Source organism: Podarcis raffonei, chromosome 18, assembly GCF_027172205.1.
Source record: "Podarcis raffonei isolate rPodRaf1 chromosome 18, rPodRaf1.pri, whole genome shotgun sequence".
NCBI lineage: Eukaryota > Metazoa > Chordata > Lepidosauria > Squamata > Lacertidae > Podarcis > Podarcis raffonei.
The window spans coordinates 1,902,925-1,921,517 of NC_070619.1; the positions used below are offsets into that span (position 1 = coordinate 1,902,925).

General features: G+C 48.4%; 1 protein-coding gene across 1 annotated transcript in view; it reads left to right on the forward strand.

Annotated features, from left to right (window-relative positions):
• The window catches only part of NCAN (neurocan), a 61,070-nt gene that overhangs the window by 20,850 nt on the left and 21,627 nt on the right, over positions 1–18,593 (forward strand). The window contains exons 3-7 of the mRNA XM_053372330.1: positions 5,109–5,510; positions 6,615–6,789; positions 8,464–8,591; positions 13,116–13,409; positions 16,727–17,707. Of these exons, the coding sequence (XP_053228305.1) occupies positions 5,109–5,510; positions 6,615–6,789; positions 8,464–8,591; positions 13,116–13,409; positions 16,727–17,707 (1,980 nt within the window). The remainder of the gene's footprint in view (positions 1–5,108; positions 5,511–6,614; positions 6,790–8,463; positions 8,592–13,115; positions 13,410–16,726; positions 17,708–18,593) is intronic.

An 18,593-nucleotide genomic window follows, 5' to 3' on the forward strand; every position in this document is an offset into this window, starting at 1 on the left:
GCATGAGAAGAGCCTGGCTGCTGGATCAGTGCAATGGTCCATCTAGTCCAGCCTCCTGCTCTCGCAGTGGCCAAGCAGGTGCCCCAAAGGGAAGCCCACAAACAGGATCCAGGCACAGGGGCCCACTCTCACCCCATGGTTTGCAGCAACTGGGATTCAGAAGCACGGCTGCCCCAACTGCGAAGGCAGAGCATAGCCGCCAATAGCCCTCTGCTACCTGAGTTTATCCCCTCCTCTTTTAAAGCCATCCCAGTTGGTGGTGGCCCTCGCCGCCTCCTGTGGCAGGGAGTTCCATAGTTGTGCCGTATGAAGAAGTTCTTTCTTTATCCGTCCCGACTGTCCCAACGTTCAGCTTTTGAGTTCGACTCTTAGAGAGAGGGAGAAAGGCTTTTCTCCACCCGCTCTCTCCCTGCCATGCACAATGCAACTCTCGGCTGCATTCTTTCCTCTGCCCTGAATCTTCCAGGGTTCGCCTTCATTGGATGTCCACCAGTTCTAAGGTTACGAGTTCTAGTTTCCTCTAATGCTGCTGCGCAGAATTTTATAAATTTCTATCCTATTGCCCCTTACTCATCTTTACCTTAAGCTAAAAAGCCCCAAACACTGCAGAAGCCTCTCCTCCTAGGAGAGATCTTATATACCCTGCAACATTTCTCTGATGAAAACAGAATCGTACAATAGTAGAATCGTAGAGTTGGAAGGGACCCGAGAGTCATCTAGTCCAACCCCTGCAATGCAGGAATCTCTGCTAAAACATCCATGATAGGAATGTCGTATTTAATAATAATAATAATAATAATAATAATAATAATAATAATAATAATTTGATATAACAATAATTTCATTATACCCTGCTCATCTGACGGGGTTGCCCCAGACACTCTGAGTGGCTCCCAACATATTTAAAAACACAATGAAACATTAACCATTAAAAAACTTCCCTCTGCAGGGCTGCCTTCAGGTTGTCTAGTTCCTTATCTCCTTGCCTTGTGGGTTGCATAACTCCAGACCCTCCATCATTTCTCCATTAAAAATAGGGACACTGGCACGGTCTGGTTCTAGAGTTATGAGTTCCAGTTTCCTCTGTCCACTTCCTCTACGCCTTGCACAATTTTGTAAATTTCTATCAAGTCGCCTCTTACAAGCCTAATCCAAAGAGTCCCAAATGCTGCTGCAGCTTTTCTTCCTAGGAGAGATCTTAGGGACAAGATCCTGCTTGGGAGCAGAAGCCTGGGTTTGGGAAAACCTTGTAGTTGCAGGCAAGAATCTGGGATCTGTTTTCTGCCCCCTCCTACCCCCCCCAACCCACTGTAAACAAACAAGCTGCAAACGACCTGCCAGCCATAAGCATCAAATAATGTACGGGTAATTAAGTATTAATGGTAACTGGAAGACAGGCATGAATAAGGAATGATGCACGGGAGAATAGGGAAAAAAGAATCTCAATTCCTCTGCCAAGTTGTGTCAGGCAGGGTGTTTCACCTCCCCCACCCCATTTCTGCCATTCTGTGGCTGCACAGATCCAATATCTGGGCCAAAATTCTGACTTCCTGGTCTGACATTTATCCTCCCCACCCTAAAGACAAGAGGGTTATGTTGTGATGCCTCTCTGAGCAGTCAGGACTTGGGGAAGGGAAGTAGCTCACAGCATCTCAGGGCAGGGCAGACGACAGCGAGGCAGATGAACCAAAGGCAAAGCCCTCCAACATTTCTCCGATGAAAATAGGGACACCCATGATTGCTGCAGATGGAGACAGCAGTCACGAAATTAAAAGACACCTGCTTCTTGGGAGAAAAGCAATGACAAACCTAGACAGCATCTTAAAAAGCAGAGACATCACCTTGCCGACAAAGGTCCGTATAGTTCAAGCTCTGGTTTTCCCAGTAGTGATGTATGGAAGTGAGAGCTGGACCATAAAGAAGGCTGATCGACGAAGAATGGATGCTTTTGAATTCTGGTGCTGGAGGAGACTCTAGAGAGTCCCATAGACTGCAAGAAGATCAAACCCATCCATTCTTATGGAAATCAGCCCTGAGTGCTCACTGGAAGGACAGATCCTGAAGCTGAGGCTCCAAGACTTTGGCCACCTCATGAGAAGAGAAGACTCCCTGGAAAACACTCTGATGTTGGGAAAGATGGAGGGCACAAGGAGAAGGGGACGACAGAGGACGAGATGGTGGGACAGTGTTCTCAAAGAGACCAAGATGAGTTTGACCAAACTGCGGGAGGCAGTGGAAGACAGGAGTGCCTGTCGTGCTCTGGTCCAGGGGGTCACGAAGAGTCGGACACGACTAAACGAAAACAACATTCTACATCAGGAAGCTTCTCCTGCAAACATAGACCTAGTGGGCACATCAACCCTAGTCACCTTGAGCCAACTCCAACCTATCTGCTGAACCTGCCTCACAAGGTTGTTGCGAAGGGAAAATGTGCGAAGGAAGGGATTGTGTGCAACACCTTCCACAGATAAATGGCAGGAAATAGGATATAGGATTTGAGCTGCCTTGAGTCCCTGTCAGGGGAAAAAACAGGAAATAATAATAATAATGATGATGATGATGATGATGATGATGATGATGATAATAGGAGAATAAACTGAGAATGATCAGGAACATGCCAGACAGAAAATCCTATTAAACTCAGTGGGACTTGGTTCTGAGTGAAAATGCTTAGGATCGCAGTGTAAGGCAGCCCAGTCTTGACCAAGTTACCTGGGAGTAAGCTCTGTTGAATACAATGGGGCTTACTTCTGAGTAGACAGGGCAAGGCTCCATTTGCATTAAAGGAATCAACACTCCCCACGTTTCCTAGGAAATGGCTGGCTGCGGAAGCATTGCAATTAAAGAATTTAAAGTGGATTGGTGACATTTTCTTCCAAAAATGTAGAAAGGGCTTCGTATGCCAGATTCACCGTTTCCTTCATTTAGCTCAGTGATTTCATTTTCCTTATAAACAGGACTCTCTTTCTGCACCTACATACAAACCACTTTTAATTGTCCTCTGAGACATGGAGGAAAAGGGAAACCGGGACATTCCGGGATCAAATCAGAAACTGGGATGGCTTCTGTAATTCCGGGACTGTCCCTGGAAAATTGGGGCACTTGGAGGGTAAGGAATGGTCTGGCTTGCCGAAAACCACATGGGTCTCTTTCAGCCCAACCTGCCTTGCTGTTGTGATTCCTGCATTGCAGGGGGTTGGACTAGATGACCCTCGGGGGTCCCTTCCAACTGCACAATTCTGTGTTTCTGTGATAGGATGCTGGATTAGATGGGCCCCCTTAGGCCTGATCCAGCAGTGCTCTTCTTGCATTCTCATAGAAGACCAAACCACTTACTATGTTTTTGTTTATAAAAGTGTTTGTATACTGCGCTCTCTCTCTCTCTCTCTCTCTCTCTCTCTCACACACACACACACACACACACACACACACACACAAACTGTTTACAGCAATAAAAACCCCACGCAATAAAACCATCAAAAAGTTAAGATCAATTAACCACATTGCGGAATGACGCATCCTTAATTGCCATGGTGGAAATTTGCAGGAGATCTGGAGCCGTGCTAACCATTGCACGGCACAGCCCTCCCTTTCCTGGATGGGCCACCTAGCAGCCGAGTGTCAGGATGCATGTGAGTATCCCTGGAGTGCAGTTTCAGTAACTCAGCTTCCTAGCCTTTGAAAAACAGGGTACCAAGCTGCCCTTATTGCTTGTAGAAAGGGCAGGGGGGAGCTGGATGGTCCCAGAGAGCCAAGCTCTGTGGTTCATCTTGGCTTCAGGACTATCCATTCAATTTCCTTTTGTTTCTTCTCCTCCCTCTTTTTTAACTCCCTCCCCCCTTCCTGGCTACCCTCCCCCTCGTCCTATAATTGGGTCCAGCTGGCTGCAGCAGAAAATCAATGCTCAGAAGGAGCACGGGTGTCCGTCGCAGCCACGGAGATGATTAATTTCACCGGTTGCAAAGTCCACAGAGCGGTGCTTTTCATTGCTGCAAAAAATTCCCTTCTGTGACCAGTTAAGGCAGCCTTCTCTGGCCCACTGTTCTCCAGGCAGTGTGGGGGATGCCTTTTCTTGGGAGTGTGAAAGCCAGCGTGCCTCCGGATTGATGGGGATGGATTGAGGATTAAAAAATTTAAACCTCCTGTTCCACCTGGGTGGGAGAAATGAGAGAGCAGAATAATAGCACTGTTGAGCTGGAAAGGGACCCTGAGGATCATCTAGTCCAACCCTCTGTGATGCAGAAATATGCAGCTGTCCCATACAGGGACTGAACCTGCAACCTTGGCATTATCAGCATCATGCTCTAACCAAATGAGCGAGACAGGCTGTGAAGCCCTTTTAGCACAGTAAAAACACTAGTGTGCTTTTGCAGCTTGCTGGAAGCAAGGAATTAGGCAATTGTGCCTTTTTACCCCTCTATCTGTGGACTGCTCACCTTCCCTTCTCTGTCCCGGTTGCTAAGAATGCACCACACGTTTTAGTAACGAAAAGCAAAGAAGCTTTACTTACATTTCAATGCAGGCAGCAAATACATCAAAGTACCATGCAGGTGAAATATCTTTTTGTTACAAAATACCAAATTGGTTTTCTTTTTCTTTTCTTTTTTATATATAATTTTTATTTATTTCCATTTAATAATATACATTCACATCATTACTACCCACTTTACGTCCCTGGCTCTTTAGAGCCTATCAACTTCCTTCTCTCCCGCCTCATGGCTTTCAAAATTAATCTTTATATCATTGCATTTGTACATTTTCCAATTCTAATTACACTCATTACAAAATTGTAAGCAATTAACATCACTAGCAGGGTTGTAAGCAGAAATTTTCTACTTTTATATATTTATTTAAATTTTGAGTTCTTTTGTAATTTCCAAATTGGAGTCCAAAAACCTATTGATTTTAGCTGACCTGCTCCAAGTATGACTGAGCTGGAGCCAGCAAGGTGTAATGGTTAGAGCATTGGACTAGGAACTGGGAGATCAGGGTTCAAATCCCCGCTGTCCAATGAAGCTTGGGGTTAGGGTGACCTGCCTCTCCCAGCCCAACCTACCTCGCAGGGTTATTGTTGGGAGCCACAAAACAAACCCATCTTTTCCGTGCAGGCTCCCAAGACAATGCGAAGGTGATCCACATCAACAAAGTCCACCACCAGCCTCTCCGGGTTGGCCTGGCGGAGCCCGTCGCCCTGCCCTGCCTCTTCCTCCTGCAGCTGCCCGCCTCCCTTGGGCTCAACGCTCCGCCTGACCCCCCTCGGATCAAGTGGAGCAAGGTCCAGTCAGCCTCGGGGCAGCCAGAGGATGTCCCCATCCTGGTGGCCAAGGACAACGTGGTGAAGGTTTCCAAAGGCTACGAGGGGAGGGTCTCTCTGCCTGGGTACCCCTCCTGGCGCCACAATGCCACTCTGCTGCTCTCAGCCGCCCGAGCCAGCGACGCCGGGCTCTACCGCTGTGAGGTGGTGGCCGGGATCCACGACGAGCAGGACCTGGTGCCCCTGGAAGTCACAGGTGAGAAGCATCTGCAATAGTGGTGCATTCTTAAAAAGAATAATAATACTTGTATTGAAAGAATTTCAATGATAAGGAAATAAAGTGATGCAAAGGGGGGAAAGTGAGGGGGGGAGAACAAATGTAAGAAAAAGAGAGAAACAAGAATGCAAAGTAATATACTCCCATAGATTTTGATATAAATTGATATGGTGTTATTATCCTAATATCTATGTTAGATGTTAATACCCTACTACATTCTGTAAAAACATATTCCAAATGTTGTCATATTTGTCGGAACAAAGTCTACGTCTGTAAGCAGTCCATTCATAAGTTGCAAGTGTTGTCATATTGTCGGTCCATTGATTAAGTGGTATCCTATCTTTATTTTTCCAATTCATCAGTTTCAGTCTCTTGGCCACCATTAGGGTGCATAGAATCCATTTCCATTGTGCCATTGTTAATTTCCATACAACAGGTATATCATTCAAATGAATATTCTCTGCTGAAAGATTTAACTTTTTCCAGTTGCAGTGGATTCTTAAGAGGGAGTTTTGGTCCTGGTCTTGCTTGTTCGAAACGAGGCTGGTCTCTTCAGCGAACAGGGCCTTTTCAGTAGTGGCGCCTCCACAGTTCCTCAAGGGGTCATGGACTGGTTGGATGCAGAATCATGGTGGGAGGAACCAGCTGGGGAAGCCCCAAGGGAAGAAGGCTCAGAGCCTCTGAATGAGGAGAGGCATGAAAAGAGAGGAGGAGAGGTTGGCTGCATGCAGGCCCAGTCTCTGATTGCTTGGGGAAAGTGCTGGAAAGGAGAGGACTTAGACGGCTGTGGGGGGCAGGGACCTTCAGTCTCGCCAACTGCTTCGTCGGAGCAAGACCTACTGGGGATGAGCGGCTGTGCTGATTAGGCCTGATGCTCAGCCAAGTCTGTGCAGATCGTGTTTTTGCTAACAAAGAGTTAACTCCAACTTGAACAGTGTGATTTACTGCTGGCACTCACTCTGCCTGCCTGCTAAAGGGTATTGAAACCAGCTCTTAGAGGGAAGTGAAAAATATAAAGCGAGCAATGCCAAAAAGGTCCTAGGAATTTTACACCCTCTTGTGCCCATTTCCTTGCCCGCCCAGGTGTGGTTTTCCACTACCGAGCTGCCAGCAACCGCTACGCGCTGACCTTCCCAGAGGCCCAGAAGGCATGCGAGGAGAACTCGGCCGTCATCGCTTCCCCTGACCACCTCCAAGTGGCCTTCGAGGATGGCTATGACAACTGCGACGCAGGGTGGCTCTCTGACCGCACCGTCAGGTACATGGAGAAGGCATCTGCCACTGTTCTCTGATTTATAAGGAGCAATCCTGATTTTCTGTCTCAATACTGCCCCTGGTTAATACGTCAATTTCCCCCCCAATTTGGGACAGCTTTAAAGGGGGGAAGGAATATAAAAATTCCTAGATTGTCAGTAGCTACTCGTAGGCGGCTTCTACACTTTGGAACTCGCTGGCTCTTGGCAGGTGCCTTTTTGCTTAAAACATTTTTGGTTAAGCAAGTCTGTGCAGATATCTCAACCGTTGATGTGCTTTAGTTTTTTGAGGGTTTAGTTTTCTTCTGATTGCTTCATTCTTTTTGTAAACCGCTTTGAGGTTGTTATTTTTTAACAGAAAAAAACCCCAAGCGGTAGATCCATTTAATAAATAGGTCCATTAAATAAACGGATTAATGAATTAAAAATAAACAAAAATAAACAAGGCAGCTACATCACCTCCAGCATCAGAGGCAGTCTATCTTTGAATCCCTGTTCCTGGAAACGGCAAGAGGGGAGTTTCACTGCTGTTCTCAGATCCTGCTTATGGCGTTCCCATTGGGGCCCCTGGCTGGCCCCTGGGAGAGCAGCAAGCTGGACAAGGTGGCCCTCTGATCCAACAGATGCTCTTCTCATTTGCTTACAGCAGTCTAATAAAGTGAGAAACAGTCTAATAAAGCTCTGGTTCTAAGACGGAACCTTTCCAGACCCTCCAAGTGTGCCTATATTCCATGGACACTCCTGGATTTAAAGAAGCTGTTTCGGTTTCTGATTTGATTCCGGAATGTCCCGCTTTTCCTTACGATGTCCCTATTTTCATCCGAGAAATGTTGGAGGGTCTGGAGTTACGCGACCCCTGAGCTGAGGAGATAAGTAAATCACAACCTTTAGAAGACATCTGAAGGCAGACCTTTTACAGTAATACCTCGGGTTACAGACGCTTCAGGTTGCGTTTTTTTGAGTTGCAGACCGCCCAAACCTGAAAGTACCGGAACAGGTTACTTCCAGGTTTTGGCGGTCACACATGCGCAGAAGCGCTAAATCGTGCTTTGCGCATGCACAGAAGCACCAAATTGCAACCCGCATGTGTGCAGACGCGGGGTGTGAACTCTGCAGGTTGCGAACGTGCATCCCACATGGATCATGTTCACAATCCAAGCGTCCACTGTATAGGGAATTTGTTTAAGATTTAATGTTTTATTATGTTTTTATATATGTTGGAAGCCACCAACCCATCTGACTGGGTTGCCGCAGCCACTCTGAGCAGCTCCCCGCAAAAAAAGAAGAAGAAAAACCACAATACAACATCACACGTTAAAAACTTTCCTGAACAGGAACATAGGATGCCCCTATTTTGGTCAGAGAAACATTGGAGAGTCTGCCTTTCTTTCGTAGCTTCCAAGAGGGAGGCAGGGGAAAACAAATCGGGACCCTTTGCTGAGTCATTTTGATACGTGCTCCCTGTCCTGCCTCCCACCCCCATTCCCCCCTCCCCCTCCTCTCCCTGGGTTGCCCCCCTGCTCTGTTCTCCCCCCTCCCTTCAAAGGCATTCCGGCTGCTGGACCTCCATCCAACCAGCTCTTTTCCTTTGGCAAAGGATTCTGGGAGAATCCTGGCTTGCAGTGCTCCCCCTCCGTCTTCCCTCCCATCCAACGCTCCCCTGCTCCTTCCTGGCACAGGTACCCCATCACCTTCTCAAGGCCTGGCTGCTACGGGGATCGCAACACCCTCCCGGGAGTCCGGAGCTATGGGGAGAGGGATGCCGGGGAGGCCTACGATGTCTACTGCTACTCGAAGGAGCTTCGGGGTGAGTATGGCCCATGCAAACGGGGCAGGGGGTGAAATAGACGCAGCCAGAACTTTTGGAAACAGAACCACAGCCGTCCTTTGAAATCCGGACCTCTCTGAATTTTGCAATGCAGTTTCTTGGTCAAGCAATGGGTGCAGAGCATTGTCGCCAAGCGAGTTCCCCCCAGAGCAAGCCCCATTGAAGTTAATGGACCTCTAAGATAACCATGCCCACCCATTATGCTTGAAAACCATGAGGCCTAGAATCTTACTCTGGTTTGCTCCCAGCTAATCCTGCTCAGAGCAGTCTTGCTCATTGTTTTCAGTGGGTTGACATCTTATTCATTTACCATTATTTCTTTTGTGCATTTATAACATACCTTTTCTCCTAGCAGCTCAAAGCGGCATGTAGATCTCTCGCCACAACAACAACCCAGTCAAGTAGGCCAGGCTGAGAGGCAGTGGCAGGCCCAAGGTCACCCAGTGAGCTTCAGGTGCTGAGTTACTAGTCTGACACTCTAACCACTAGACCACTGCTGCCTCTTCAGGGCTAACTTCCGGCATCATGCAAGAGAAATAAATTTATGGGTCCAGATTTCTCCTTCAAGAAGAAATGTGTGTGTGAGAGAGAAAGAGAGAGCCAAAGCATTAGCCTGGATAGCTCATCTGCTTAGACCATGGTGCTAATAACGCCAAGGTTGCAGGTTCAATCCCTGTATGGGACAGCTGCATATTCCTGCATTGCAGGGGGTTAGACTGGATGATCCTCAGGGTCCCTTCAACTCTACAGTTTTGTGTTTATGCCAAATAACCTTCCTAAAGGGAAACAGGCTATTCCTGGGATAGCTCAGTTGCTAGATCATGTGACTCTTAATCTCAGGGTCGTGGGTTCAAGCCCTACATTGGGCAAAAGATTCTTGCATAACAATAATAATTCAAAAACAAGCATACATGGAGTGGATAGATATTAGCTTTTAACCATTTCTCGTAATGCCAGAACTCATGGACTCCCAACGAAGCTGAATGTTGGAAGGTTCAGGGCAGACAGAAGAAAGGACTTCACAGCGTTAAACTGTGGAACTCCCTTCTGCAGGGAGGTAGTGATGACCACCAACTTGGATGGCTTTAAAATAGGATTGGACCCATTCATGAAGAAGGGCTATGGATGGCTGCTCACCACAATCGCAGGCAGCAGTGCTTCCGAATTGCAGGAGAGGAGAGGGCTCTGGTGCTCTGTGAGAAGAGGATGCTGGACCTGATGGGCCCCCTTTGGGCCTGATCCAGCAGGTTTCTCTTACGTCCTCATCACAAGCAAGTATAGCAATAGGACGTAGCACCCCGCAACTCCAGTCCACTGCCCCAGTGATTGCAATGCAAACCCCAGACTTATCTGCAGATTCCACCTTCTGATTCACAGACCCTCCCAGTGTCCCTGTTTTCCAGGGACAGCCCCGGATTTACAGAAACTGTCCCCATTTCTTATTTGATCCCAGAATGTCATGCTTTTCCTTAAAGGTGAAGGTAAAGGGACCCCTGACCATTAGGTCCAGTCGTGACCGACTCTGGGGTTGCGGCGATCATCTCGCTTTATTGGCTGAGGGAGCCAGCGTACAGCTTCCGGGTCATGTGGCCAGCATGACTAAGCTGCTTCTGGCGAACCAGAGCAGCGCACAGAAATGCTGTTTACCTTCCCGCCGGAGTGGTGCCTATTTATCTACTTGCACTTTGACGTGCTTTTGAACTGCTAGGTTGGCAGGAGCAGGGACTGAGCAACGGGAGCTCACCCCGTCGTGGGGATTCGAACCGCCGACCTTCTGATTGGCAAGTCCTAGGCTCTGTGGTTTAGACCACAGAAATGTTGGAGGGTCTGGATTCACCACTACCCCTTAATCCAGCATTTGCCAAGAGGCCGTAACCTGCAGCTCCCTTTATCAAACACCAAAGCCCAGTTTTGCTCTGTTTTGGGACATTTTCTGCCTTTTGGATGTCAAGAAGAAAGGTTCCCAGACAGCCAAGCCGTGTTTCTGAAAACAGCCCAAGAAGATTTTAATCCTCAGCCTGTTTAGAAATAAAACACACACGCAAACCCGAGGGAACGCTGATGGATCGTTGCCTGGGGTTGATCCTCAGTCACGATGAGCAGAAACGGCCCATTTCAACAGCCCCAGACAGCTTTGCTAATGAAATGAAAGGCACCATCAAAAAACCATCGCAGGCTTCTCCCGAGATCCCGGAGGGGGAATCGTAAGCAGGCATCGCTTTGATAAATCGGCCACGCTCGAGTTCCTCTTTGTCTCCGCTGGAGAAAGGGAACAATCGAACAAAAGGGTAACTTATCCTGTCTTGGCTTTGTTCCTTAAGTAATGATGGTTGTTTAAGGAACACAGGAACCTCAGAGTCTGGCAGAAGCCTCTCTGAAGCTCAGTCCAGGCCGAGGGTGAAGGCGGGGGTCACCCTGGACCCTCACCCTGGGCAACTTTGCTGCCAGCCAAAATGATCAAGGGGATGGAGTGACTCTGGAAAGGCTGCAGTGTTTGGGGCTTTTAAGTTCCAAGAAAAAGCGAACGAGAGAGAGAGAGGAGAGAAGTTTGTAAACTGATGAGTGAGAGAGAGTAGATGGAGAGGAGCTTCTCTTCCCTCCCTCGTGGCCTGAAGAACTCGTGGGAATCCAATGAAGAGATATTGTGAGATTCTGGATAGATGAAAAGAAAGGACTTCTTCACGCAACACAGAGTTAAGCTCTGGAACTCCCTGCCACAGTAAGCAGTCATGGCCACCAACCTGGATGGCTTTAACAGAGGATTGGACCTACTCAGGGAGGAGAAAGCTGTCTCCATTAGCTGTGATTCCTGCATTGCTTCCCCACAGGCCCTGATAGTTGTAGGTTATGAGAAAGCTAGAGCAATAATCCACCAACAAATTTGGGATATGGAACTGCAATGCCACGTGAGCCAGATGAATAAACACCCAGCAATAAAAGATAATGGGAGAGGATTTACCCCAGCAAATCATTTGTCAAAATTACAAATACCCAAATACAGACGGTCATTTACCCTCGCTAGATTCAACGTGCTACCATCTGCCTTATTGCAGGGCAGATTCGAGGGTAAACGCTGAACGAGTCTGCCCCTGCGGCTTGAGGGAGGTAGAAACTGTCTCTCACTTCTTGTTATGCTGCCGTTTCTACAGGGATATACGCTCGGTATTTATCACTCCTGCTATGCAAAAATCTCCAAATGGGTCCGAACTTCAATGTCTAAAACTCCTGATAGAGTGACAAGGATCTAGAGATCACATTAAAGGTGGCCAAATTCTGTGCGACATAAAACTTAGGGAACAAGCTGTACTACCAAAATGATTAAGGTTTTAAATGACAATTTTAGGTTGTATTTTAGTGATCAAGATTTAATATATATTTTATAACTGCTGCTGTATTGTCTCTGTTGTACCCAATTGCAATTCAATGTATTCCTGTTGTGTTTTATGATTTTTCTGGTATTGTAAGTGAGCCGGAACTGGTCTGGGACCGTAATAATACAATTCATTCATTCCTGCATTGCAGAGGGATGGGCTAGATGATGCTGGGTGTCTCTTCCAACTCTGCAATTCTGTGATTCTATGATTCCCAAAGGAGACCAGAGCAGCAAACCTGCCAGTAACAACTCAGTTTTAGCATGGTGCTGGTAACGCCATGGTCGTGGGTTTGATCCCCACGTTGGACAGCTTCATGTTCCTACATTGCTGGGAGCTGGACTCAATGATGCTCAGGGTCTCTTCCAACTCTATGATTCTATGATATAAGTGCATCAACTCAGATTGTTTAGTGTGGCAGAACCCGCACTCGTTGCCCATCGATATCAAGCAGGTGCCTTCTTTTGGGTGCCTGCCAAAAGCATTCTTGTTTGGACAAGTCTGCCCAGATGCTTTAGGAAATTGATGTGGACTTTAACCTGTCTGGGAATTTCAACTTTTTGTATGTTTATTCTTCTTTTTCATCATCATCATTATTGAATTTCAAACTGATTTTTACTAAAGTTTTCACGACACACTCAAGTAATACCTAGGACAAATAGAATTGAAAAGACAAGAAGAGAGAAAGAGAACAAGAAAAGAAAGGAAAAAAGAGGAGGGGAGGACAGAGAGATAAGAAACACCAAAGACAAGAAGGGGCTCCTTCTGTTTTCCTCCTGCTAATTTACATTAGAAAAAGGACTCAGTTCAACTTCTCCAATTTCTGTTAAACCACATTTCTTTTTAGTCAAAGTGTCGCTGCACCATTCTCTTCTTCTCCCAACAAAAAGTCCAAGAGGGAACCTCAAATTGTTATTGTTAATAATAATTAGCTTTACCTCCACTAATTCCCATCGTAATTCCTCTGCATTGCATAATAATAGTATGTTTCAAACTGTTTTCCTGATAACTTTATTGCTTTAAGTTTCTGCACACTGCTCTGAGTGGTTTGAGGGGATTTTGGGGAGCAGTCAAGTGGTGTGTATACAAAATAGCAATGCAATTTGAACTTTTTTTCATTCCCTGCTTTCAGGAAAGGTGTTCTATGCCTCCAGCCCTGGACGGCTGACATTTCAGACGGCTCAAAAGCACTGCCTGAGCCGAGGTGCTCGGCTGGCGACTGCAGGGCAGCTGTACCTCGCTTGGAGAGAAGGGCTGGACCAGTGCGACCCAGGATGGCTGGCCGACGGAAGCGTCCGCTACCCTATCCGGATCCCGCGGAAGAAGTGCGGAGGGGACGAGCCTGGCGTCCGGACAGTCTACCAGTTCTCAAACCGGACGGGCTTCCCAGATCCAGCTTCCAAGTTTGATGCCTACTGCTACAAAGGTTGGGTCGATTGGTTGAGTTTAAGTTTTATGGCACTTTTCCCACAGCAAGCTGTGACCAAATCAAAACACAGAGCAGTGGAAATGCAAATACTGTATGTAAAATATAGCACAGAGGATTTGCTCTTTGTTGAAAACTCTGTTGTCATTTTGGCATTGTTTCATTTTCCTTCTTTCAATGAAATGATGGTGCTTGAAGGATATTCAGGGCAGACGGAAGCTGGCCCTTGTCCACACACTTCCACTCCCACAAGATGCAGCAGTGTCTGGGCTGAACGATGGGGGTGGAGATGTTCCTTCAAGTATACAGGGCTGAGGGCATTTAAGGCTTTGAAGGTCAGCACCAACACTCTGAATTGTGCCCAGAAGCGTACTGGGAGCCAATGTAGGTCTTTCAGGACCGGTGTTCTGTGGTCTCGGCAGCTACCCTTAGTCACCAGTCTGGCTGCTGCCTTCTGGATTAGCTGCCATTTCCAAGTTACCTTCCAAGGTAGCCCCAGGTAGAGCGCATTGCAGTAGTCCAAGCAGGAGATAACCAGGGCACTCATGACTCTGGCAAGACAGGGAGCAGGTACGCAGGGTCTCAGATGGAGCTGGTAAACAGCTGCTTTGGACACAGAATTGACCTGCGCCTCTATGGACAGCTGTGAGTCAAAAATGAACCCCAGGCTGCGCACCTGGTCCTTTAGAGGCACAGTTACCCCATTCAAGACCAGGGAGTTCCCCACACACACCTGCCCGCCCCCTGTCCCCCAGAAACAGAACTTCTGTCTTGCTGGGATTCAACCTCAATCTGTTGACCACCATCCATCCTTCAACCACCTCCAGACACTCACACAGGACTTTCACTGGTTCTGATTTAAAGGAGAGGTAGAGTTGGGTATCATCCGCATATCAGTGAACCCCCAGGCCAAACTGCTCCCAGCGGAGTAATTTTATGAAAACCCTTTTGCTAGACAGGGGATGGGAGAAGGCAGAGACTTCCTGTACTTACGGGACCGCCTCTCCTGATCTGCCCCACAGAGGACCTTAAGGTCCATGAATAATCATAGTTTAGAGGTCCCGGGCCCTAAGGAAGTCAGACTATCCTCCACCAGGGCCAGGGCCTTTTCAGTGATGGCTCCGACCTGGTGGAATGCTCTGTCCCATGAAACCAGGGCCCTGCAGGATTTAACCTCCTTCTGCAGGGCCTGTAAGACAGAACTATTCTGCCTGGCTTTCAATTTGAACCTGGCCTGATTTTTTGTTCCCCTTCCTTCTCTCCCTCTCCCCTTTTTGTGAAGATTGCCTGCTCTGGGATCCCACAGCTGGTTCTCCCCTGGTCTCCTCGCTGGCCCAAATAGGACTAATTTAGCCAGCTAGCCCTGGTGATCATCTAAAGTTTATTGGATGGATTTCCCCCTAAATTGATTTTTGAATTCTGATTTTATTGTTATATTTGTTTTATACCGTATTTTATGCTGTTTTTTGTTGCATCAATTAAGTGCTTTAAATTTGTTGTTAGCCACCCTGAGCCCGGTTTCCTGAACCGGGAAGGGCAGGGTATAAATACAAATTTATTTATATTTTTATTTATTCCCACGCTCAAATCCTGCATGCTGCAATGGGGTTGCCGGGCCCCACCCGCAGCCCACCGTCTCCCCGCTCCCTGCAGCCACTCCTCTCTGAGGTGACACAATTTAAGGTGCAATCATTCCAGACGCATTTGGAGCTGGGAAGTGGTCAGGGGATGGTGGGATGCAATTTTCTTCTCGTCGGCCCAAGCGACTGCAGAAGTTGCCTTTGGCGATGCCGGCTGATTTATGAGCGCACCCTTGGCATGAGGCAGAGCATAAAATGGCATTTCCAAACTCCCTTCCTTTTAATAAAACAAAGTGCCTGTACTTGTATAGCAGCAGTATCGGGGGGAGCCAGCCGGGGCTGGAGGGGGGGAGCGTCATAAATCCACGTCTTTCCTATTCTCCACGTCTCTCCTTGCCTGTTCTCACAGCTAATTAAAAGGAAGAATCAGAATCGTAGAGTTGAAAGGGACCCCCAAGGGTCATCTAGTCCAACCCTCTGCAACGCAAGAATCAATTTGGAGAGGGAGAATTCTGCATGGCCTGGAGAAAGTGGAGAACTTTTCTCTCTCTCTCTCCTAACACTCGAACTCATGGGCATTCAGTGAAGCTGAATGTTGAAAGTTTCAGGGCAGATAAAAGGAAAGGCTTATTCACACGGCGCAGAGTTAGACTGTGGAACTCCTTCCCACTGGAGGAAGCAATGGCCACCAATTTGGATGGCTTTAAAAGAGGATTGGAGAAGCAGAGGGCTATCAATGGCTACTAGCCACATCGGCCCAGCTCTGCCTCCACAATGGAGGCCGGAATGCTTCTGAATACCAGTTTATGGAACTGCAGGAAGGGAGAGTCTTGCTCTTGTGGTCGGATCCTGCTTGCTGGTTCCCCACAGGCATCTGGCTGGCCGCTGAGAGAAGAGGCCGCTGGACTAGATGGGCCAATGGCCTGGTCCAACAGGCTTTCCTTACCTTCTTCTGTTCTCACATGAAACCTCCACGTTCAGGAACAATCTCCCTCTGTTACCGGAGGGTTCTGAGGTGGCTGTCGCCTCCATCCCCACTTGGGGGCTTCCCAGTGGACCATCTGATGGGCCACTGGTCTTGGGGCCTGACCCAGGATAGCAATTCTTATGCACTAAATGCCTCAGAGGACAGGAGATTATGGCTAGGAAGATGAAACTTTTTTAAGGCTCTGGTAAAGTTAGAATGGAGTATTCTTGAGCAGGAACTCAGGGGAACTGACTTCCCTTACATTTTTAAAATAAAGTAAGTATTATTATTTGTTTGGGGGGGGGGCTGGGATGGATATACACCCAATACCTGATCCTAAAATCCATCTGTACTCAGTAAAGTTGTGGCCATTTCTAATCCGTATACACTGGTACCTTAGTTTATGAACTTAATCCATTCCAGAAGTCCGTTCTTAAACTGAGGCACGCTTTCCCTAATGAGGCCTCCTGCCACCGGTACCCTTCCACCGTTCAGTTTCCGTTCTTAAACCAAGATAAAGTTCGCAAACCGGGACACTACTTCCGGTTTTGCGGAGTTTGTAAACTGAATAGTTCATAAACAGGGCTGTTCTTAAACCGAGGTACCACTGTATTTTTCTGCTGAGTTTATTAATCACATCTTACATTTAGCCTCTGCCTGGGGGGTGGGGGTGGCACTGATGAATTTCCTCACCTTTTTTCCAGAAAAAAAGCACTGCGTAAAGGTCAGCCTCAAACCCAAGCGGTCTAATACCTCTCTTCTCCTTCCAGCTTGGCAGCCGCCCACAAAACCAGGCCCAGCCACACTGGGGGTCGACCACGGCCAGGTGGCTCGGGAGCCCATGGATCAGGACTCTGAGGGGAGCCAGGATCCAGGCATCGAGAACGTCTTGGTGGAGCACGACTCCCACTTGCCGCTGCTGAATGAGCTTTTCCCCAAGGAGAATGACGACGCCGTCATGTCGGGAGACTCGAAAGAGCTCTCAAAGGATCCCTACGCTCCCTCACAGAAGGCCGCCGTCCCCTTCCTGGAGGAAGACGAGCAGCTCCAGCTGGTGACGGCTTTCCCGGCTGGGTCTGTGGATCCGTGGGAGGAGAGGGCAGCACCAGCACCAAAGGCAAACCCCTTGGATTTGGAAGGTCCCGCATCTACAAGACCATTCACCGTCTCCATCCCGGGTGGGGCGGACGGTGGACATCCGTTGGATACAGCTGACCAAACTCCGGTTGGTGAGATGAAGGAGCATGGCAATGGCGAGATGACCGTTGGCAAAGAGTCGGCCAAAGCCGGTCAAACCATCACCAAGTCCCCTCCTCCGGAAGACTCTGACGATGGCTTACCACCTGAGGATGTTGCCCGTCCAACCTCTCCAACTTGGCTGCATGGAACCACAGAAGGGAGCAGCTCACTCAGCCCCCAGCCCCCGTTCCGGACCCACAGCCCCTTTGGCACTGAGGCTCCTCCGGCTCCTGCTGGCCTCCCCGAATCTACCCGAAAGAGCATTTACTCTGGGCTGAACGGCCGCTACTTCCAGAGACGGCGAGAGGAAGAAGGAGACAGTGGCGGCAGCCAGCCGAGCATCGACGGGGGAGACGGCACCGCAGTGCCCACAACGCTCTCTGTCCTGGCGCTGGCAGTGCGCACAATGGCAGACAACTCCATCGAGGCCACCGCGAGGGAGGCACCGAGCCCTGCCTCTGCCCTACGGGGCGGGGTGATCTACGCCTTCTCCAACGAAGTGGAAGGGAATGGTAAGCAAATCTCCAGATCTGTTTTCATTTCAGTCAAACCCAGAGCTTGTGCTCTGAAGGTGCAGTGAGTCACATTCAAGGTGACGTGTGCATGGTTCATCCTTGCCACCTCACAACAGCCCTGTGAGGAAGCTGACCAGGGTGGCTGGAGCAACCCAGTCAGATAGGTGGGGTACAAACCATCATCACGTACCCACGTAGCTATGGTCCCACCTCTCCTGGTCTGCCCCACGGTGGACCTTAAGGTCCACAAATGACAACATTTTGGAGGTCACAAGTCGCAAGGTGGTTAGATTGGTCTCAGCTAGGGCCAGGGCCTTTTCAGTACTGGCCTCGACTTGGTGGAACGTTCTGTCCCAAGAGACTAGGGCCCTGCGAGACTTGACATCTTTCCGCAGGGCCTGCAAAACAGAGCTGTTCCGCCTGGCCTTTGGTTTGGACTCAGTCTGACCCTTATGTTTCCCTCCCTTTATGGTTTTGATCAATGGGCTACTTTTAAAATGAGGCTGCATTAAATTGCATTTTAACCTGCATTTTAAATTTGTTTTTTTCCTATTATGTTTTTACTGTAATTCTACTGGTGTTAGCCGTCCTGAGCCCGGCTCTGGCCGGGGTGGGCGGGGTATAAATAATTTTATTATTATTATTATTATTATTATTATTATTATTATTATTATTATCCTCAAGATTGCCCAGGGAGCTTCCGTGGCGGAGGGGGGTCCTAGCCTGACCCCCTAGCTGCTATCCCACTCCGTCTCCCACCAGGTTATCCTCTCTCTGTTGCTATCTTGGCCTGATCTACCCCAGGGGTAAACCTATGCCCCCTGGACCCCCAGGGCAGGAAGAACCTGTGATAATGCCAATGGATGCCTAAAATCTGTCATCC